The sequence below is a fragment of the Pelodiscus sinensis genome, chromosome 2, assembly GCF_049634645.1.
Source record: "Pelodiscus sinensis isolate JC-2024 chromosome 2, ASM4963464v1, whole genome shotgun sequence".
Taxonomy (NCBI): domain Eukaryota; kingdom Metazoa; phylum Chordata; order Testudines; family Trionychidae; genus Pelodiscus; species Pelodiscus sinensis.
This window is the reverse complement of record NC_134712.1, coordinates 250,063,033-250,085,937: the sequence shown is the minus strand read 5'-3', so window position 1 is coordinate 250,085,937 and position 22,905 is coordinate 250,063,033. Positions and strand designations below refer to the sequence as shown.

Genomic DNA, 22,905 nt, shown 5'->3' with positions numbered 1-22,905 from the left:
TGCGCTTAATTCGAACGAGGTAAACCTCATTCCACGAGAACTAATGCCTAGTTCGAATTAACTAGTTCGAATTAAGGGCTGCATAGCCACTTAATTCGAAATAGTGGGAGGCTAGTCCTCCCCAGGTTTCCCTGGTGGCCACTCTGGGCACCACCAGGGAAACTCGTCTGCCCCCCACCGGGCCCCGGAGCCCTTAAAGGGGAACGGGCCAGGTGCAAGCCTACCAGCACCCAGCCAGCAGACCCAGCACATGGCACGGCTCGAGCCAGTCACCCGCTGCCACCCAGCCCTCCGCCTCTTCCCGGGACAAGGCTGGCGGCTCCCGGGACCTTGCCCAGGACTGCAAGAGGCGGGCGCCCACCTGGTCTAGTGCGGACATCGTGGACCTCATCCATGACCTCCGCACTAGGCACAGGAAAGTGGCCATCTAGGGCAGGATAGCTGCCAGCCTGGCCACCCAGGAGCAGGTCTGCATGAAAATCAGGGTGGTCCAGTGAGACCCCAACCCTGAGACCTGAGCTTAGAATGGCCGTACTGGGTCAGACCAAAGGTCCATCTAGCCCAGTAGCCTGTCTGCCGACAGTGGCCAAAACTAGGGACCCTGGAGGGGATGGACCGAAACAATGACCAAGCCATTTGTCTCGTGCCATCCATCTCCAGCCTTCCACAAACAGAGACCAGGGACACCATTTCTACCCCCTGGCTAATACCACTACATGGACCCAACCTCCATGAATTGATCTCACTTCTCTTTAAACTCTGTTCTAGTTCTAGCCTTCACAGCCTCCTGCAGCAAGGAGTTCCACAGGTTGACTATTTGCTTTGTGAAGAAGAACTTTCTGTTGTTAGTTTGAAGCCTGCTACCCATTCATTTCATTTGGTGTCCTTTAGTCCTTCTATTATGGGAACTAATGAAGACCTTTTCTTTATGCACCCTCTCCACACCACTCGTGCTTTTATAGACCTCTATCATATCCCCCCTCCGTCTCTTTTCTAAGCTGAAAAGTCCCAGTCTCTTTAGCCTCTCTTCATATGGGACCTGTTCCAAACCCCTGATCATTTTAGTTGCCTTCCCCTCTCCCACCCTCTCTCTTCCCCTCTCCCACTTCCTTTTCTCAGTCTCCCCCAGTTTTGTTCAATAAAGAGAGTTTCTATTTTTGAACACACGTGTCCTTTATTTTGTACATCAGGAAGGGGGGCTAGGGAGGAGTAAATGGAAGGAGGTGAGGGAGGAATGGGGTACGAGCCCCCGATGGGGAGGACTGGGGTGGCTCTGTGGGCTCCTTGGGGTGGAAGCTCTCCTGAAACCCCCCGATTGACCCCCCCTCCGGATGGCAGCTGCGGCAAGTGCAGCCGGGCTGATGGCCGAGTGCTGTGATGTGCCTGAGAACTGTCTGTCCGGGGTGGGGGTCGGGACCCTGTAAGCACAGCCCTCGGCTAGCCTGAGACAGCAGCTCCATGCGCTAAGTCCTAATCTGATGCCCTGCCGGCACTGCTTCCGGCCATCCTTAACCTCGGTTCAGGGTCCACTCAATGTGGACATGCTAGTTCGAATTAGCAAAATGCTAATTCGAACTAGTTTTTAGGTCTAGATGCACTAATTCGAATTAGCTTAGTTCGAATTAACTAATTCCAATTAAGTTAGTTTGAATTAGCGCTGTAGTGTAGACATACCCTCATACAGTGAGAGAGAGAGTTTAATAATGAGGTTTTATCCCCAGGCTCTCCAAAAGAAGGACAGACAAGCACAGTGCTGTCCACTCACTGAAACATTTCTTCAAAGGTCAAATTAAAACAGTTAGGGTGTGTGTAGAATACAGGGTTTTTTCGAAAAAAGTAGGCTTTTTTTCGAAAAAATTTCACCTGCATCTAGACTGCTGCCATGTTCTTTCAAAAGTAAATTGAAAAAACGCAGCAGTTTTTCGACCATGAAAAACCTCATTTTATGAGGAATAACGCCTTTTTTTCGAAAGTGCTCTTTCGAAAGAGAGCATCCAGACTGCCTGGGTGCTCTCTTTCAAAAAAGCGTCTTGCTTTTTCAAAAGTGCTCGTTGTAGTCTAGATGCTCTTTTTCTAAACAGGCTTTTCAAAAGTATCTTTCGAAAAAGCCTCTTTCGAAAGAGGCTTGCAGTCTAGACGTAGCCTTATTGAATCACAAGGAATGCCCCCCTACAAAGTGGCAGGAGTAAGTCACTTCTCTTGATATACAGGGAGGCAGGTGCTTTTGTCTGGTTTCAGGAAAGCCTCTAATCCCACAGTTCAACTCCAGAATGTGCTTAAGTCTCCCTGGCTTCACTGGAGGTTTAAACACGCTTAAATGGCATGGAAATTGGTGAAGCTTACACACCTGCGTTAAACGAACCACATGATTAACTATGTTGCTGAGCTGGGGCCTTATATCTCTGCCAATTAAGATGAGGGTTTGTCACCTGGTATTGAAATAAAGGAGCAGAATGAATGCAAACCCATGTGTCTTTTTAAATGGACAAGATAGTGCATAGTAAGTCAGCTTCTTTATCAAGAACTTACAGGTTATATGCACAGCCCCATGAACATGCGCCATTAATCCACTGATAACACCAATGGATAAGTGGCTTTATTTATGCAAATGTGGAATGTTTCAGAATGATGAACTAGAATGTTTTCAGCAAGCAACAAATTGCTTTTTTTTTTTGCGCGCAGTTTTAGGACTTGATCCTTCCTGTTCTGAGTCCCCAGTGCAGGCAAGAGAAACTCTTGCTCACTGAACGGATTCCAGATTGATCCTGCAATCACACACTCGGCCACAAATCTACCTTCACAAAAATGACTTCTAGTAGTTCAAACAGAAGCAATTCACAGCTGCCAGTCTGACACTGAAAAGCTGAGATCGCATAAATGTTTTCTTATTTCTTCCCAACGTTGGATCAGTGAAGAACAGGGGTTTACAATTCCACCGGTCTGACTTTCAAGGCTTGATGATATTAGTCTTGGAAGAGATGTTTATAAAATAGTCTTTGTGGATCAGGGCTGGGCAAGTTTCAGCCCAGGAGTTGGATCCGGTCCACAGATGGCATCTGGCTGCATTCTATTTTTATCTGGCTGCCCGTACCACCGAATCGCCAGGTGATGGCTCAGATAGCAGGATCCTATTTAAATGTCTCATGGCTCCTGGTTACGGCACTACCCTGGCAGGGCTAATGCTGCAAGTCATTTAAATAGCTGCAGCAACCCTGGGCGGTTGCTGGACAATGTGTTAGTGGTAGGGCAGGGAGCCGCTAGCCCTTTGCTATTCAAAGCCTCCAGCCCCAGGCAACTCTGGAGGGAGGCTAGTCCCCAGGCCTGCCCCCTTCCCCTAGCCCCACCCCTTCCAGGGGGTGGACCTGGCCCATGACCACATACTAAAATTCATTAAGTAGCCCCCCAGTGAAAATTATTGCCCACCCCTGCTGTAGGTGCTAGTAATGTTACAGAAATACAGCTTTAGAAATGTTTTTAACACAACACACACACACAAAGAAACACACACACTACCTTTCCTTGCTTTGACAGTAGAGGAATTTCACAAAACCAGACCTACCCAATTTCTTTTTCTGTAGCACGTGGCATATGTAGGATACACACGGCAGACCCTCAGTTAGTATAAATCAGAGCTGATTTATTGACTTCAGAGCTATGCCCATTTACACCACCTGAGGCCAGGGTCTCATGGTGCAGTGTGATCCAGCCAATAATGTTAGGAGAACCCACATGCCATAATTCACTTGGCCATCCACCCCAGATTTAAGATGGTAAAACCCATTTCTTCTATTCCAGGTTCCAGTCTTGAGCTCAGTTTGCTAATTTACACCATTTTCTATTCACTCTGAACTTGATTAATTGACTCCTCTCCTGATCCAGAAAGCCAGCACAGGCAGCGGACTGCACTTCCTTCATCCTCAGGGCTCAGGCTAGCCCCGAGCCTACTTCGAACTATCTAGTGATGGATCTACATTTCTTGATGTAGGAGCACAGGCATTCCTCCTCCACAGCCATGCCTACCCCCAACGCAGTCCCTATGTTGTGGGGGAAAGGGACAGATATACAGCACAGTCCCAATCCATAGAGCCCTGCAGGGATACAAAAATATGGATCTACATCTGTTGGGCTCAACTCCTCTTGCAATCTGCGATCCAGATTTCACTTGTATCGGCACAACAAATCTGGAATGGGGGGGAGCACAGATAGGGTTGCCAGACGCTTTAACAAAAAAATACCGAACGCCCCCCCCCCAACCTCACCCCCCTCCAAAAAAAAACACTGGGAAAAACTCTGTCGAGGAAAAAAAAAAGGGTGAGAACCAAAGTTGTTGAGCAAAAAAACAATGGCCCTGCACTCCTTACTCTCCTGCCCCCGCCAGACAAGACAGAGGAAAATTGTCCCCACCAGGCTTCCATCTGAGGGAAACAGGAATTTTCTGTATTTTCTGTTTGTTTTTTTACCGGGGACCCAAATAACGGACAGTCCCAGCAAAAACCGAACACCTGGCAACCCTAAGCACAGATGAACAAGGAGGGAGCTGGGTCGGGCAGAGCAGAGGCAGGCAGCATGCTAAGGCTGTGCAGATCAGCGCTCACCAGGGAGGCGGAGGGGGGGGCGGGTAGGGCCTGTACTCAGCCCCTCCTGCAAGGGGATTTAGGACACAGCTTCTTGCATCCTTTCCGAGCCGGCACTGCAGAGACCTGCCCTGGTGCCCCCTAGTGAGGAGTAACGCCCTGTGCAGGTATCCGCTCCACTATCTGTGGAAATGCAGGGCTCTAACAATCAGCAGGGAACTTTTTTACACCGGGAATTTTCAGCTGGAAATCTGCAGCCAGAGAGCAGCAACTTCATGCCTCCAGCGCGGCACAAAGGGCCATAATACAATAAGGAATCCGGCCCTATCTAGGAACCTGCCAAGAATCCAAAGCCATTATGACACAGCTCCTCACTGTCTGCTAGGACGATCCGTATCTTTCGCTTGTATCTATGCAATTCCATTGCACTCAGTACCACCACCCTGTGCAAACCGAACAAAAGAAAAAGCCCAAGATATTGCTGAAAAGGTCACCACCCTCATGAATTATTAGCATATACATTGGTGCCTTCTGTTTCCTTAGCCCTTAGGCTGTTGCATGCTCAAAGATAATAAATAACGTTTGAAATAATGTACAGTCCCCTCCTTGCCCTTGTGCATCCTTCGTGAGATAAAAAAAATAGCTAATACTATATTTTGGCTTGGAGTAACCGTGGACCTTCCTTGCTAAAAGCCGCCCCAAGCCACCGTTATTCATTGCCAGTGCCTCTGAAAGCATCTCAAAGGAGACAGTGAAATAACATTGTTATTACCTGCATCGGGGGAAGTGGATTTTTGCCCACAAAAGCTTATGCCGAAATAAATCTGTTAGGGTATGTCTACACTGCCACCCTAGTTCAAACTAGGGTTGCTAATGTAGGCTTTCGAACTTCCAAATGAAGCCCAGGATTTAAATATCCTGGGCTTCATTTGCATGTTCACAGGTGCCGCCATTTTTAAATGCCCGTAATTCGAACTACCTTCCCGCGGCTACATGCGACACGGACTAGGTAGTTCGAATTAAAGCTCCTAATTCGAACTACCATTATTCCTCCTGCAAGGAGGTTTAAATATTTAAATCCCGGGCTTCATTTGCACATTTGAATGCCTACATTAGCCACCTTAGTTCGAACTAGGGTGGCTGTGTAGACATACCCTTAGTCTTTAAGGTGCCATTGGACTCCTCGTGGTTTTTGTAAAATAACATTGGGGCCTTCCCACCAGGCCCCAATGTTATTTTACAAAAACCACGAGGAGACCAGTGGCACCTTAATTACTTTATCACTAATCACTTAATTACATTATCATTAATCACTTGCATTGCAGTAAAGGTTGCACTTCTATCAACAAGGCCAGGACCATGGATGGTTCAGGATCAGAGAGTCCCAGCACACAGCAGGGAGTGGGGCAGGAGCAGACATGCTACAGCTGGGCTGCCGGGGCAGAAGGGGCAAGAAGCCCGGCACATGGCCCAGCTGGGCTGCTGGGAGGGGGGAAGGGAAGACCAGCACATGGCTCAGCTGGGCTGCCCGGAGGAGTCGGGAAGCCTGATGGGATGGCTGGGTAGGGGCCGGCCGCAGGGGGGTGAGAAATGACCTCCCCTTAACATTAAAACCCCTCATCCGGAACCAGTCAGGTATTGAGGGTGTTGGACCATAGAGGTCCAATCTGTAGCACTGAAGGGCACCACGTTGTCGTAGGTGCAGTATGAACCCCAACCAAAAAGACAAGTCTCCCTTCTGAAGAGCTTACTGTTTCCGGACTCTTCATCCAAAGGGTTCCAGTTACAAGTAAAATCCAGGGTTTGTCTGGGCTTGTATTCTCAAGAAACAATGAATTATAAAGCATCTTTACCAAGGGACGTGCTCCAGGGCTGGTGATCACATGGACAGCAATCACATGGTCTCCAAAAGCTTCAGGAGTGTGAGAAAATTGCCAGTGATGGAGACACTGAATATCCAGGCAACATGAATTTCTTGCACAAGATTCCCTATGGTTAAAATGGCCATCAGAGCTTTCTTGCGCAAGAGAGCGTCTGCACTGCCATGGATGCTCTTGCACAAAAGCACATGCCAGTGTACACGCTCTCTTCTGGAAGAATTCTTGCGCAAGAAGCTGCCAGTGTAGACGTAGCCAAAAGGGTTTTGAAATTAGGTAGTGGCACCGATACAAATCCAAGGCATCTGTGACAGTGGGGAGTTTTAACATGAGCCTTTAGTGACACGGTATTTTTCAAGTATCTTGTGTTCTCCCCTCCCCCGCACTCAAAATGCGCAAGTGGGGAACAGCTTTGACCCCTATGGAACAATGGAACATGCCTAGTGCATCCATGTGGAGTACATCTTCTTGGTTACTGATCATGCTAAATATTTACAGGTGGAATGTTCCTCTTGTGTCCGGTATGTACTCACATGTCAGTACATTCCACTGCTTTGTAATGGCATCTTGCTAAGACCACGGTGGCTCTGCAGCCTGCGGAAGACGATCAGCAAAGGCGTTAGTGAAATCGAGAGGAATGACCATCCTGTGGTGAAGGCCTGGGACTCAGGAATAGTGATAGAAATGTAGCCGTGTTAGTCTGGGGTAGTTGAAGCAAAATGCAGGACAATGTAGCACTTTAAAGACTAACAAGATGGTTTATTAGATGATGAGCTTTCGTGGGCCAGACCCACTTCCTCAGATCAAATAGTGGAAGAACTTCCACTATTTGATCTGAGGAAGTGGGTCTGGCCCACGAAAGCTCATCATCTAATAAACCATCTTGTTAGTCTTTAAAGTGCTACATTGTCCTGCATTTTGCTGGGACTCAGGAGACCTGAGTTTAGTTCCATTCACTGCCAGACACATTGGGCCAGTCACGTAATCATTCTACGCCTCAGTCCTCCAGCTGTGAAATGGGGAGAATAATATTGCACATCTTGTCTATTTGGGACTGTAGGCGATCTGGCACACGCGTGAGCTTACAATCCATTTCAAAATGGGGCTCTGACAGCAGGTGGGGCCAGTAGGTGTTAATGCAATAGGTCAGAATTTAGGATTTGCCACATCCATTCAGACGCATCTAGCCCAGCGTCCTCTCTCCAGCAGAGGCCCGCATCAGAGGAAGGTGCAGCAAAGCCCCAGCAGGCCGTTATGGGCTAACCTGTTGTGGCGTAGTGGGGGGGCTGTCTGCTCTGTATCCCGGGGTCCCCCTGTGTCGTGATGTGTGATTCCCACTGACTTGCCCACATGTTGCGGTGTAGTGTCAGTACCTTGCTGGTTGCTGTGCTTGGGCGGTGGGCGGTGGGCTGTGGACGACCCCCGCTGGCGGTTGTCTGTAAGCAGGGCCCAGCAAGAGGGGCCTCAGGACAGTGGCCAAACCGGTTCTACTTGTTAAGGGAAGAGAGGGGACAAAGGAAGTGTGTGTTGGGGGAAGGGGCAGGCTTGGGCTGGAATCATGGAGAAACCAGTTTAAGGAGAGGGCTGGAATCCAGGGGTCTAGGGACCCCATCTCAAGGGGTCTGAGGTATCCTGGCCCAGACTCCTGTAACACATCACGTCTATGCTGTGCTGTATCCTGGAGAAGCAACACCCCCCCCCCTCTATTCTATTGACTGGCGGAGTCTGTTCTTGCTGCTACAGGGGCGCAGGATCGGGGGAACCCCGACTGCGTCATCACACCTGTCCGTATGGAAATTTCTTCCTAGCCCCACTGCCTAGCCCTTGCCTTATGCCTGAAGCACACAAATGGATACCCCTTCCAGTATGAATCGTACAGCTGAATGTGCCACTTCTGGCGTCGTGTAGCGCATATTCTGACCCCAAATCTCCTGCCTCATGCTTCTGAATCTGCTGTTAGACTATTAGTGGATCCTCTGCCCTGCTATGGAGAGAAATCCAATGACAACAAAGCACCTTTTAGGAGCTAATTACCCGGAGGACAGCCACAGCCACATTACTCCCATACACAGCTGCAACCAGGAGGGAAGCGCATGCACACTGAAATAATTTCTCCCCAGTGCTGGCGAGGGCAACAGGAAAGGCAGATTGATGAGGCAGTTCAAGGAGAAAACAAAAACTACAGCAAACTCTCTGGCACAACACAGCAATCTGGCTCCATCTTCCCATCCAGATGGGCTCCTTTTCAAAACACACATCTGCGAAACTCTCTGCCCCTCTGCATTTGGGAAAGCGAAACCGAATCAACTCTCTCTCCTCCTCCAAACTTTCATTCTTCTCAATCCTGTTCTAAGGACAAAGGGCTCTGGCTCACCGGGGATGAGTGCTGCTCGTTTCGCTCCATAAAGAGCCATTTATGAAACCGAAAGGGGCTGGAAATGTGCGGCTGTACCTTTGCCCTGGGCACTGCGATGGGGAGCTGGAAAGCATGCCACAAGCTAATCCAGTTCATTGGGGCAGCCAAAATTAAAGAGTGATTTTACAAGGAGATGAAAACCCAGAGCCCTGCTCACTTCCTGTTCCATTCAGCTTCGAATACCGTACCCGTCACCATGGTGTTTGGATGCATTCCAGAGGTGCATTCAACATCTGTCTCACGTGCCTCTTTTTTGTGGTCACCCCATGGCACTTGAGGTAAGGGAAGAAATAGAAGTCCTGGTATGTCCCCTAAATGATACGGTGACCAAAATCCACTATGCACTTTCAATTGGCTAGAGTATTCCTGGTCACTTCCTGTCCTAAATGGTTCTGGAGTGTTGCTGTGCACTGTTGCACACCTGCTATGCTCAGGGTTGTTTGTGACAGGCAGTAGGGGGGTGATCCTGCCGTTCCTCAATGTACACCTCTCAGAGGGGAGTTCTGAGCTTGTGGGGAGGCACTATGCCCTGCAGGATGAAGCACTGGATTACAGGCCTGGATTCTATTCTCAGCTCTTCCATGGGCCTGTTGCGTGACCTTGGTCAAGTTACTTCCCCATGCAGTGCCTCAGTTGTCCCAGACGTGAAATGGGGATATCAATACTGGGCTTCTTTGTAAAGAGCTGTGAGAGTGACTGATGGGAAAACTTGCTATTGGCTGTAAGTCTCATGGTCACAAAACCCTTGAGATCGTGGCACGAAGGACATTACAGAGGCGCAAGTAGCATGATGATTATACTATGGAGCTCCATGCCTGGAATGGCAGGTCCATGGAGACAGGGCAGAGCCCTGCAAAGATGCAATCCAATGCATTGTGCGGCCAGCACACACCTGCATTATTGACATGATAGACCATGGAACTGTATTTCAGAAACTGTGATGATTAAACCAAGGGACCAGACCAGTAATACGCTGAGCAGCAGCATCTCCTGTTGAAATCACCTCCTAAGTCACAAAACCCATGCTCACATGAGTGTTTCCATTGCAGTTAATTGACCAATGATGTGAGTAAAGAAAGCAGGGTCTGGCCCTTAGATCGGTAGTGCACAACCCATGGGTCGTGACCCCCTTGGGGGTCGCAACTGTCTTCGGGGGGGTTGCCATTTTTTTCCCAGCTCGGCATACACGTGGTGGGGGTGGAGGGAGTGGCAGGTGAGCAGAGTGGCATTTAAAGGGGCCACGCTTTTTTTTTTTCTCTCAACCAAAATTTTCCTAGGGGTCCCACCGGGGAAAAGGTTGCGCACCACTACCTTAGATTATAAAATGTCCTGTCCCAGAGTCATGGGCCAACCTCTCTCATGTGCTCCAGCTCATTTGTTCCAATGCTGGCAGTGCACAGGGGCCAGATGCTTACTGCACCTGGCCCGATGAGCATTTCCTCAGCAAGGGGAACATGTCAATTGCTGAACAGTTGATCTAAGCAACTCCTGCACCATCCCCACTAATCCCTGGGTGTCGGGGATAGGACAGAGAATGATGGGAGCAGCAGAGGGCATAACCAGAGTATCGATGTGCATTGCCAATTCTCAACTAGCGGGCAGTCCTTTGGGGACCGTTCCCAGCTATCATAAGTTAGATCAGCCCAGGAGCTGCTCTGATCTATTCTAGAACTGAGGCTGGAACAAGCCAGAAAATTGGGGAGATGTCAATGTAGGAGAGAATTGGATTGAATTGCCTTGAACAACTCACCCTTCTTTCCCTCCTGGCTCATCCTCTTCATTCCCCTACTTTGTCTTTCTCTGCAACATGTTCTCTCCCTTCCTAGCCCACAACAGAAGGATCCTGGCCCTTGCTCAAACTCTGTGTACACATCTCCTTTTATTCAGGCTTGGCATGTGGGTGGCTGGGATGGCGGGGGTGGGGCTTGGGGTCGGTATTTCACCCTTATTTCCTTCCTTATGAAAGCCCCAGAGAGACTGAACACGCTTCAGAGGAAGCAGTGATCAGGGAGGGGCTGTAAAATAAACCATTGTTTCTCAAGCACGTATAGACCCCACAAAGCAGCAGAGGGAGGAAAACCGCACCACGGCAGAGGATAAAACAACAGCAAGCGCAGTGCAGAAGGACATCTGCGGAAATCTACTCTGCCGAGGCAGGAACGTGTCTGGAGGCTGGCTGCTTCTGCAGAATATTGCTCGCATTCATCTGAAGGCTCCATGGCTACAGCTGCAGCACGAGCGCTTTGCACATACTGCAGCTCGTCGTGGGGAGCTGGAAGCATCGGCTGGGGAGCCATCCCTTCTGCAAATCTGGAAGCAGGAGCCAAACACAGCAGGAGGCAAAATGACAGAGGGCTGAGCTAATCTGAGAGGGCTGGAGCATGCAGAAAGAGCTCCCATTGACTTCCCTTGGGGTAAGGATTTAAAGCTTGGGGAGAATGAAGATAAAGTACCTCTCATTATTTATTTGAGTCATGGTAGCGCCTAGCAGCCCCTGTCGTAGAACAGGACCCTATTGTGCTTGGTACTGTACAAACACTGAACAAAACAGCCATTAAATAAACTGCCCTGTCCCCCCCTCAGTCCTTGCTCTTCTACTCTTGGCACCTTCCCTTCAATGGACGATTACTCATGAAATAGATTTTGTTCCCCGGCTTTGTTTGGATGGAAACACAAAGGATCTACCAAGGTTTCTACCCCTCGCCTCCCTGTCTGTTTATTACCCAGTTGGAATGCATTTCTTCCTTCCCCCATCTGCTTCTGACAAGCTCAGACATAGGTGTTTTCTATGCTGCTCGGTTTTCCAAAGGAAACAAGCTAACAGTTCATTTCTCCACTAGCTGTCGCTTTTAATAAGCCTTATTTTTTTAACCCACTAATGAGAGCCCGGCGCCTTCTCCCAGCTGAAGGACAGCCTGGCTGAGGGAGGGGGAAGGGAGAGGAACCAACCAAAGAAGAAAACGTACTGCAAATGCCTCTGGCTGCTTTCAACTGCAGGCAGGTAACCCCGTGGGGGGGGGGGGGGGGAGGCGTTCAGAGCAGTAAGAACTGAAATGGGCCCATCTTTCAGATGGTGCTCTCGATCACTCTTAATGAAAGGCCAGGTTCGGCGATGCTGAATATAACCTGACTCTGCCCAGGGCCCCTCTGATTGTAATAGGAGTCACTGTGGACTAACTACACAGTATGAGTAAGGATGGCAGAGCCTAGTCTGAAATATATCCGATATATGGCTGGATAGAGCATATAGGCCTGGATTACAGCTTTACAATCTGCCCTGAGTGAGGGCTACCAGGAAGCTGCATGGCTCAGGAGCTAAGTAGGGAACAAACCTGTGTAGGGCACATCTACACTGCATGCAGTCCACACTCAACCTGTGGAACTCCTTGCCAGAGGATGTTGTGAAGACCAGGACTTTAACAGGGTTCAAAAAAGAGCTAGATAAATTCATGGAGGATAGATCTATTAATAGATATTAGCCAGGATGGGAAGAAATGGTGTCCCTAGCCTCTGTTTTTCAGAGGCTGGACATGGGTGACAGGAGAGGGATCACTTGTTGGTTACCTGTTCTGATCACTCCTTCTGGGGTATCTGGCATTGGCCACTTTTGGAAGATGGGATAATGGGCTAGACAGGCCTTTGGTCTGACCCCAGTATGGCCATTCTTATGTTCTTACGCAGACCCACTCAAGCAGTAATTGAGCCGGTGCAGGTAACAGTGGTGGGCTAGCCACCCAAGTACAAGTCCACCACGGATTCTGGTTGCTAGCCACCCCCAGATCCATGTCATCAGATTACGCAGGTTGCCAGCCACCCCCAGGGTCCACGCTACCTCGCCTTCTCTGCTAATGTCACCTGCCTCAGCTAGACGGGAGCAAGCACAATTATGCCAACCCACGAAGCAATCATAGCGGCATCTGAGGAGTAGACATACCCACAATTTACATCTACATTTGTAATTGGGGATGTGATGCCAGGCTTGTGTAGACGTGCCCACGGTAGCACTCCTTGAGCAAGTCTCAAAACAGTAGCGGAGCCAGGGCCATATGGATGTACCCAGGTGGCTACCCCAGCTGTATTGCTGTCCATAGAGTGTCCGCATGAGCACCTCTACATGGGTTGGGAGTCACACCCACAGACCCTTTCCCTAAGTGGGGAAAATGAAAGGTGACAGAGAAAGCTATGTCCCCTTGCCAGACAGTTCATGGAGCAGCTTACTTCACACCGGCTGCCTAGCCGCCCCTCCCTTTCACTGCCTTCCTCCTCCCGCCTGCTCTCAGGGAGTTCGGGTGAGTCACCCAAGCTCTCCTCGTGGCCCCTAATCAGAGTCACTAACCGAGCAAGACCAACCAGGGGGCTACAAGGAACCTCATCTCCCCGGTGCTGCCGCAGAAGAGCTGGGAGCATTGCACCTGTGGTGATTTCTGTGCAGGTCGCTTAAGGAAGGAAAAAGGGGGGAACCAGGCCCCATTGTAGAGGCACTGCTGGTAGGGCAGAAGGACCTCCAGTGGATTCACCACACGCAGAGGCCCAGGAGCAGCAGCATTCATGACAGTGGTTCCTCTGTAACTCTGCGTAGGGGCATGGCTGGATACGCTGATCCGTGCATTCATGGCTCCGAGTGTTCCCCCCAGGGTCAGGAACCAGGAGCAACTGGGTGAAATTTTTCCAGCCTGTGCAGCGTGTGGAACCAGCTGATCCAACGACCCCGGAAGGCTCGGACTCCAAACCCCAGCCACTTGGCCTATCGTTACTAACACGTAACAGGAGTCGCAGTCAGCGGCCGACATAGCTCTGCAGGGCAGAGGAGGGTTCTCACCTTGCCCACGTTTACGACTTGGGGCTCTGGATGCACCTGGAGAGGCCTGTGGCTAACGTGGAAGGCCTGGCCCGTGCACTCTCCCGGGTTCCAGCAAACCGTTTGATTTGTTTGTGGCACCAGGGTCCGGCTGCTGCTGCAAGCATCTCGTGTGGACACTTTGCATTGTGCCCCTGCCGATCTCTGCCCACAAAGCCATCTGGACAGAGGAGCACCCCACATCCAGGCATGCTCTGGTAGAGCAGAGTTTGCTTAGAGGTTCCTGAATGTTCCCCCGCTGCATCCAAGGTAGGAAACATGACCAGGAAAAGGGAACATAGTCAGGATGTCCCCATGTCGGCCACTTCTGGGCCCCCTTTGCACCCCTTCACCGCAAACTGCACCATGGAAAGTTTGGCTGGAGCCCTAGAATTGCCACCGGGCTTCAAGGAACTGGCTTTGCCAGTGACTTGCTCTGCAGCTTCAGAGGAGTCATTTGGGGCCTGACTCTGAAGGGTGCTGAGCATCCACAGTTCCCAATGAAGTCAATGAGAGGGAGATGGAGCCTCTGCATAGCAGGGTCTGCATCTCTTGCCTCAGTTTTCCTGTCTGTGGCTCTGAAGTAGTGGGTGGAATCTAGCAATCTGGCACTCATCACAGGGCACCACAGGGTGACTCCAGACCAACTACAAGAGTAGCATTGGCTGTGTCTACACTGGCAAGTTATTCCGTAAAATCAGCCGCTTTTCTGGAAAAACTTGCCAGCTGTCTACACTGGCCGCTTGAATTTCTGGAAAGCACTGACAATCTAATGTAAAATCATCAGTGCTTTTCCGGAAATACTACGCTCCTCCCATTCGGGCAAAAGTCTTTTTCTGGAAAACTGTTCCGGAAAAGGGCCAGTGTAGACAGCACAATAATGTTTTCCGCAAAAAAGTCCCGATCGCGAAAATGACGATTGGGGCTTTTTTGCGGAAAAGCGCGTCTACATTGGCCACGGACACTTTTCCGCAAAAAGTGAAAAGCATCCTGCCAATCTAGACGTGCTTTTCTGAAAATTCTTTTAACAGAAAACTTTTCCGTTAAAAGCATTTCCAGAAAATCATGCCAGTGTAGATGTAGCCAATTGTGTCATATTGTTCTATGGAAGGAAATATATTCCTGACCTCGGCTGATCATCAGCATTTGCCCTGAAGCATGACAATTAATTGCTCTTATACCGTTTATCTTTGCTAGTTTACCCAAGGATAATTAATTACTGAATTGTATTCTAGTAAGCCATTGGCGTCAATATCCTGTGTGTCACATACGTAAACGAGAGGAAAACTCTGAAAGTGAGAGTTCACCGTATGTCTCCATCTTGGAACTCACCTGGGGAGGACTCATTCAGCGGGCTGAGGGCATTTGCTCTCCTGATTTTCTCCAGACAGGCTTCCTGCTCCTTTCGGATGATGCAGTCTGAGTGCGTTGCTACAACCTGAAAGGCAGAAGCAGAACAATTACAAAGACACTAAGCTATTCCGAGCTCATGAGGAAACCAATACATCTCGTGAGCCTCTTCTGGAGGAAAAAACAACTCTGGAAGGTGAAATAAAGACACTTAACTCACTGCCCAGGCCAACTGACTTAAAGCTAAACGAAGCTTTACAATGGATTACAATGGAGATTATTGACAGAAATGTCTTCTATTTTATTTTTCCTGATACCCACTTCGAATACGTTGCTTTTATGGAGTCTGAAGCCATAGGGGAAGGATCCTCTAGTGGTTTAAATCATTGAATGGGGACTGAGAAGCCCTGGGACATCCTAGCCCTGCCATTTACTCTTGTTTAGCCTTGGGCATGTCACTGAATCTGTCTGGTGTCTCAATACTAAATTGAAAACTCTTTCGTTGAGTCTTCGGCCAGGCAAATACATCTGTGGCTGTGCAGCCCGATTTCCTCCTTTCCTCTCATCTCCCCTGACTATGAGATGGTTTTACGGACAAAATGAAACACAGTCCTTGAGCTGGGTGGATCCAAGTGTCTCCTGGCACTAGTCTGTATATCTCTATGGAAGTCCAGGGTAGGAGACGCTGCAAAGGAGGCGAGAAAAGGGACTCACCAGGGGCTTGTATATGCATGGCAGTGTGCAGCCCACAAGGGAGTGATTTCTAATGCACATTCATGTGTAGAGTATTCATTGGTCCATGTAGACCCCACTGGTGTCAAGTAAAAGTCTCCTACTGGATTTTCACATTTTCAAAAAATGAGGGTTACAGGATCTTTTGAAACGGGGCATTTCTGTCGAAAGATCCCCGTCTTGACCACAGTTATTTTTTTCAAAAAGCATCTTTTCGAAAAAAAGCCACAGCTGCTATTATGCAAATGAAGTGCGGGAAATTCAAATCCCGGCTTCATTTACAATTTCGACATGTCTAATTTACATCCCTTTATCAAACAAGGGATGTAGTTTAGATGTACCCATAGTGCTACGTTACCAAGAGGTGACTAGCCAAAGTCACACGGTGTGCCCAGGACCGAGCTGAGTAGAGAACCCAGGCCTGTTGAGTCTGCGTGCAGTGAAGTAGCCACTAGGACACACAACCTTTCTAAGGAGCACTGCCTTCCCCTTAAGAAAATAAAACAACATTTCGGTGCACTGCAAAAGAGGTTTCCATGTTTAAATGAGAATTACACTGAGGTGAGCTGTCTCCTCAAGCTCTTTCCAGGCTCAGAATTTCCCAGAAGGACTCTGGAAATCACTGATGAAGCCCACTTCTCAGTTCACTGCCTCCCACTCGTGCCTAGTAATGCTGCATCCCTCGCCTCCCTTCTATGACCAAACTGCAGCAGAAAATGCAAGTGGTCAGCTCAGCATGAATTCCCCAGGTGTGACTTTTGTCTCTATAAAGCTGCAACAAACCGATTTAATTTTCTGAGCATTCTAGGAGAGGGCTGGGCATGTCAGAGCAGATCACTTGGGAAAAACTCAGGGTGGAGAGTGTATCAGGGTAGTAACCAAGGTTGGTGGAGACCAGGGTGAGGTTCTGTGTTGTCGGCAGGCTGCGGGGGTCAGAGTTCTGAACAAGGCCCGCAGAGAGCCGAGCCCAAGCCAGGACATAAAGGTTACAGCATTCCAATCTTCTTTCTTTTGCCTTGAGGATATTTGCTGCTCCTAGACAGACTGGTTGCATTTCCCTCCAAAACACTAGTGATACCTACAGTTTCAGCACCTGCTGACAGATATCACAAAACAAAGAAGTCAGGTGAGGAGCATGAGAAAAACAAATGCATTTTGTAGAGCCAAAACTCAAAAATCTCAGGGAACCAAAGTACAGGACTCCTAGAACTTCTCAGAAGGCAGGCATCTTTCTATTTAATAGGCAATGAACTAAAAATCAAGCAAGCAAAAAGAGGCTGAGACCTGAACTTAAGATGCTGAAGAAAAAACAAATTTAAACAGATGGCTTTAAAAACAAATGCTGAAGGAATAATATAATAAAATAATAATAAATCATCTACTCTATATTTTGGAGAGTTTGTTCATCTGTCCGTGTGTCTGTTCATCTGTCTGTGAGTCTTTGTCCAAGAACTCCTCTTAAACGGTAAGAGTTGGGACCAGTAAATTTGATATGCAGCTTCCTCTTATCATAATTTAAAGCAAGATGCCTGGAATTTGATTGTTTCTCCTAAAATGGAAATGTGTGAAAGGTCTGGTAGGAGGGAAGTTATACCATAGAATGACCAGAGAGGGCAGCAAAGGGCCAGAGATGGGGACCGGGACAGGTATAATCTCATTGGGCCTACAGAGGGCAGAGGTAGAGAAAGGAACAGGGGTGAAGAAAGAGACTACATATTTCAGAGAGTTTGTCTGCTTGTGTGTCTGTTTGTCGATCTGTCCCCCAGCCAGGGGACATGGAGCCCTGGCTCCAAGCTGCTGCAGTAAGAGAGGGCTGTCCTCTCTTACCTGAGCAGCCTGTATACTGATCCCCTCATCCTAGCCCCACCCAAGAGTAATGATTTAAATGAAGAAAATAAAAACTTACTTGAGTTAAGGAGCTGAGCAACACCAGGTACATCTTCTAGCAATTAATAAAAGACAAATGCTGCTACAGTGACCTAGTGGGTAGCTGATTAAAGGGTGATTCTAGTGACCTGGGTTCTAGTCCCAGCTCTTCTGGTAGCATACTGGGTAACCTATCATAAGCCACTTTGTATCTCTGCCTCAGTTTCCACACCTGAAAGATGGCCAAATTACCTTCCCTTCTTAAAGAACAGTGAGGTACAGGAATTATCAATAAAGCACCTTCGAGACAAGGAACAAATTCGTGTTACTTTCGAGCCTGCAACTGTAACGATAATTTATATACCGTATTTTTCGGCGTATAAGGTGACTGGGCGTATAAGACGACCCCCTAATTTTCTAGTTAAAACATAGGTTTTCGCCTATACTCGCCGTATAAGACTTCCCCCCCTTAAGAGGCCAACCAGCAGCACCTCAACTGCTCTGCCCCAGGGTCCACAACAAAAGCCTGGTCTGCTGGGGGGGGCGCAGTAGCTGCACCCCCCCCCCCCAGCAGACCAGGGACAGGGGAGTAAAGCCGCAGCGGCAGCAGGGTGCCACGCCTCTGAGGCTTTGCTCTGGCAAAGCCTCAGAGGCGCGGGACCCCTCCGCCTCCCCGGCTTTGCTCCCGGTGTCCCTGGTCTGCTGGAGACCAGGGACACCGGGAGCAAAGCCGCAGCCGCGGCGGGGTCCCGCGCCTCTGAAGCTTTGCCAGAGCAAAGCCTCAGAGGCACGGGACCCCTCCGCCTCCCCGGCTTTGCTCCCGGTGTCCCTGGTCTGCTGGGGACCGTCTCCAGCAGACCAGGGACACCGGGAGCAAAGCCTCTGAGAACACCGGCAGCGGGACAGCCGCGGCGCGTCTGGGCTGTCCCGCTGCCGGCTTCCCCCGAGGCTTTGCAAAGCCGTGGAGGGGCTCGGGCAGCGGGGCAGCCCAGGCAGCGGGGCAGCCCTCCGCGGCTTTGCTCCGCGTCTTCCTGGTCTGCAGACCAGGGAGACGCGGAGCAGCTTTTCTCGCCCCGGAGTACACGGGCGGCGGGACCGCGAGGTCCTGCAGTCCGTGTCCTCCAGAGCGAGAAAAGCCCCATTCGTACCTGCAAGTCTGGGACTGCCTGTATGTTTATACCCTGCGTATAAGACGACCCCTGATTTTTGGGGGATGTTTTTTAGTATAAAAAGTAGTCTTATACACCAGAAAATACGGTATTCTGCCTACTCCTCTACATTTGTATAATGCGTCACACAATGAGGCCCTCTGCCTCATAGAGCTCTTGCCATTACGAATTCCATCATCAACTGCATTAATAGGAGTGTTGTGAGCAAGACACGAGAAGTCATTCTTCTGCTCTACTCTGTGATGATTCAGCCTCACCTGGAGTATTGTCTCCAGTTCAGGGCACCAAATTTCAAGAAAGATGTGGAGAAATTGGAGAAGGTCCAGAGAAAAGCAACAAAAATTATGAAAGGTCTAGAAAACATGAGCTATGAGGCAAGACTGAAAGAACTGAGCTTGTTTAGTTTAGAAAAGAGAAGATTGAGATGGGACATAATAGCGGTGTTCAAGTATCTAAAAGGGTGTCACAAGGAGAAGGGAGAAAAATTGTTCTCCTTGGCCTCTGAGGATAGAACAAGAAGCAATGGGCTTAAACTGCAGCAAGGGAGGTTTAGGTTGGACATCAGGAAAAACTTCCTAACTGTGAGGGTGGTTAAACACTGGAATAAATTGCCTAGAGTGGTTGTGGAATCTCCATCACTGGAGACTTTTAAGAGCAGGTTAGACAGACTCCTGTCAGGGATGATCTAGACAGAGCTTGGTCCTGCCGTGAGGGCAGGGGACTGGACTTGACCTCTTGAGGTCCCTTCCAGTTCTAGTATTCTATGATTCTATGATAAGTGCTGCTTAATTGCATCAAATAAGCAAATGTAGAGCAAGGTTGTGCCACAAACACACAGCCAATAGTCTGGGCAGTACAAAATACCCAAAAGCATTCTGCTGAAGGAAGTGTGCCTCAGGGAATCACAATCCCCTCACCAAACCCCTTTCTCAAGGTAGTTGATGGTTTGTTGATGGTTTGTAGCTGGCTCATTCCACCAGCAAATTATGACACCCCTTCCCTTCCTGCTTGGTATGGCTGCACCGGCCAATGGGAGTGACGGAGAATCCTGTCATGGCTTCTGCATATCACCTACTAGGTGGAAATGGAGTAGCAGACACTCCTCATTGTTTACTTCTGCACTGGTCAGGGTGATGCACAGAAGAGCTCAAGGCATGAAAATGACCACTGCCATATTGGTCGCCATGGATCAAGACTTATCTTAGAAAAAGATGAATTGAAAGCAATAATATTAACAATTTTGCAGATCATCAGAGGAAATCAGAAAAGCTCTTCGCAGTGAATGAATGGATTTCAGAAGTCTTAGAGTATCACCACTGAAGAACTGGTTTAGAGACAAAAACAATGAGGATTTTCTCTCAGAATTTAGAATTTTTGGTTAAAATGCTAGCATGAAAGCACTGGTAAACTGTTCCTTTCAATGGCCTATCTATGGGTCAATCCTGCAAACGCTTAAGAAGGTTATTCACCTGAGTAAACTGAATGTGACCACTTAAGCAATTAAAAGTTAGTCATGTGCTTAAGAGTTTGCAGGATCAGGCCTTACATGAGTGAAAACAAAATCCTAATGTAACAAGAATTGGTACAATATTCTTGGTACCTCCTTAGATCAAGCAGTGGAGGGGTGGTGGGAGAGAGAGAGAAAAGAGAGAGAGAGAGAGACTGTATATCTGAATATAAGTGAGCTGTCCTGAAACAAAGTTATCTACATCAACAAACTATAGAGATGAAATGGAGTCTGATTCACTCTGGGGGCAAGTCCATTGTCTTCACTGATGTTACACTAGGAACAAGTTTAATCCATTCGGTTTATTTTATCATTGACTTCACACTAATTACCTATTTTACTAACTCTATTGTGATTCTCATTTTTAAAAAAGCTATCTCGCCACAACACAAAATACAGAAAGGAAGCATGTTTGCAATGGAAACATTTGTATTAGCTTTCATCTCCATTTCTAACCAGCAGCAATGGGTCAGATCAGGACCTGGAATTGTTAATAATTTCTCAGCTTGGCTGCATTAAAAGCTCAGGAATGATCTCTGATGAGATGGATTTTCTTGGTGCTGATTTATGCCATTTCTGCTCCCTACAACATTGGCCATCAATCGAACACACTGTTTGTTCCATAAAGGCCTCACTTCGTCACTTGATTGTGCTTTTGTCTGCTAGCCTAAATGGAGACCAAACGACTGTAATTTCCAAACACTTCAGACCAAGTTAAAGAGGAAAGTCGTTAGAAAGCGATTCAAAGCCAGTCACAAGAACACAATCAATGTGATATTTTTTGACACTCTGTTTTAAACAAATTGCACCTAAACTGACAGAACCAGCCAGCAAGACAGATTGTTGATCCCTTTCAATGGGTTTATGTGTAGGTAAGAGGCAGTTACCTTCTTGAGCTGAATGACTCCCTGGGAGATGCATGTCTCCCTGCACTCTAGAAAACAGCCGCAGTATAATCACGCATCATTCACTTAATGGATGCCTTCTGAAGCGGTAGCTCTGGATAAAAAGACATATTATGTATCCAGTGGTACCTTCTATTTCTTGAGTTTGGCAGAGGTGGCCTTTCGTTTTCTGGAGAAGACTATCAAATCTGTCTGTGAACGCAAGCAACACAAGGCAGGTATTTCCAATGCAATCTCTAGAGTACCCAGGAATCACCATTCCAAATGAGACCCGTGTTACATCTTTGGCGGTACCCTGACTCCAGTAGCAGCAATACCAGCTGCTTGAGAAGAAGATTCTTGAATCTTTGTCTTCAATAGCTGTGCAATGACCTGCTACCAGGAGAGGGATAGCTTAGTGGTTTGAGCATTGGCCTACTAAACCCAGGGTTATGAGTTCAATCCTTGCAGAGGCCATTTGGGGCAAAAATTTGTCAGGGATGGTACTTGGTCCAGCTGAGAAGGCAGGGGACTAGACTCAATGACCTTTCAAGGTCCCTTCCAGTTCTAGGAGATAGGCAATCTCCATTAATTTTTAATTTAAATCACTGGAGATATTTAAGAGCAGGTTAGATAGGCATCTATTAGGAATGATCTAGATGGTGATGGGCCCTGCCATGAGGGCAGGGGACTGGACATGACCTCTCAAGGTCCTTTCCAATTCTAGTGCTCTGTTATTCTATGATGTGTTTTACGAACCTTGGCTCTTCGAGGTTGTGATGAATGTCCGGAAACATGAGGCCATCTACTCAACTCTCTCATTTTTAATCTCACTCAGTATAACAATGGACTTCATTATCCATTTCAATATGTAGCCCTTCCTAAATCCAGCTATGCCCATTCTGGTGTGACCCTCACCTCTTGCTCTGGTGTTTTGTACCAGGTAAACGATTGCTAAGACCCTCGATGTGGGTGTGACGGGGCAGTCACAGACGACTCCTTGGCGGTGCCTCCTGGAGTGCTGACAAGGGGCTTCTCGCTGCTCTGTCCTGCTGGGCCAGCTCCCTGCTCTCCCCCAGCCAAGGCACCATGCTGAGATCACCCGCCCCTCTCCCCGCAAACAGTACAGACACTGAAACTCTTCAGGTCCAAGGAAAATGCAGTTTTGGGCCCAGCTTCCCGGGATACCACTCCTCAAATGGGATCAGAACCCCACATGAATTATATAGGCAAGCCCCCTTTAGCAATGAAAGGGGGGATGTGCAGACAGATTGCTCCCCAAGGTAACAATTATTTACACTGGACTTCATAGTAAATAAAAGTGACTTTATGAAGTACAAGCAGTAGGATTCAGGTGGTAGTAACTGCGAACAGGCAGAGCAAAGTAGAGTACAAACTTAAAATAACAGAAAATGCTTAGCTAATTCTAACACTAAAATCTCAGTACAATCTTTTTACACACTCATTACAAACTTACCCTAAAACTCTTCCTTTTCCAGTTAAGCCTTCAGACCCGGGTCTCCCTCTCCCTGGGGTCTTTGGTTCATTCCCTGGCGTGTGCCATGCCAACCAGCCAAAGACCTGCAAGTTCCCTGTTTTAAAGATTCCCACTTTTGCATGAGACATTACCTAGCCAGTTAGGGAGGTCATGTGACTTCCTAAGACCAACCATTGCTAAGACTTAAAGACAAAA

At 48.4% G+C, this 22,905-nt stretch overlaps 1 protein-coding gene across 5 annotated transcripts in view; it reads right to left on the bottom strand.

Annotated features, from left to right (window-relative positions):
• The window catches only part of ADCYAP1R1 (ADCYAP receptor type I), a 213,453-nt gene that overhangs the window by 119,777 nt on the left and 70,771 nt on the right, over positions 1-22,905 (bottom strand). For all 5 annotated transcript variants that reach the window (XM_006120585.4, XM_006120587.4, XM_006120590.3 and 2 more), the window contains exon 3: positions 15,037-15,142. In XM_006120585.4, coding sequence (XP_006120647.1) covers positions 15,037-15,142 — 106 coding nt within the window. The remainder of the gene's footprint in view (positions 1-15,036; positions 15,143-22,905) is intronic.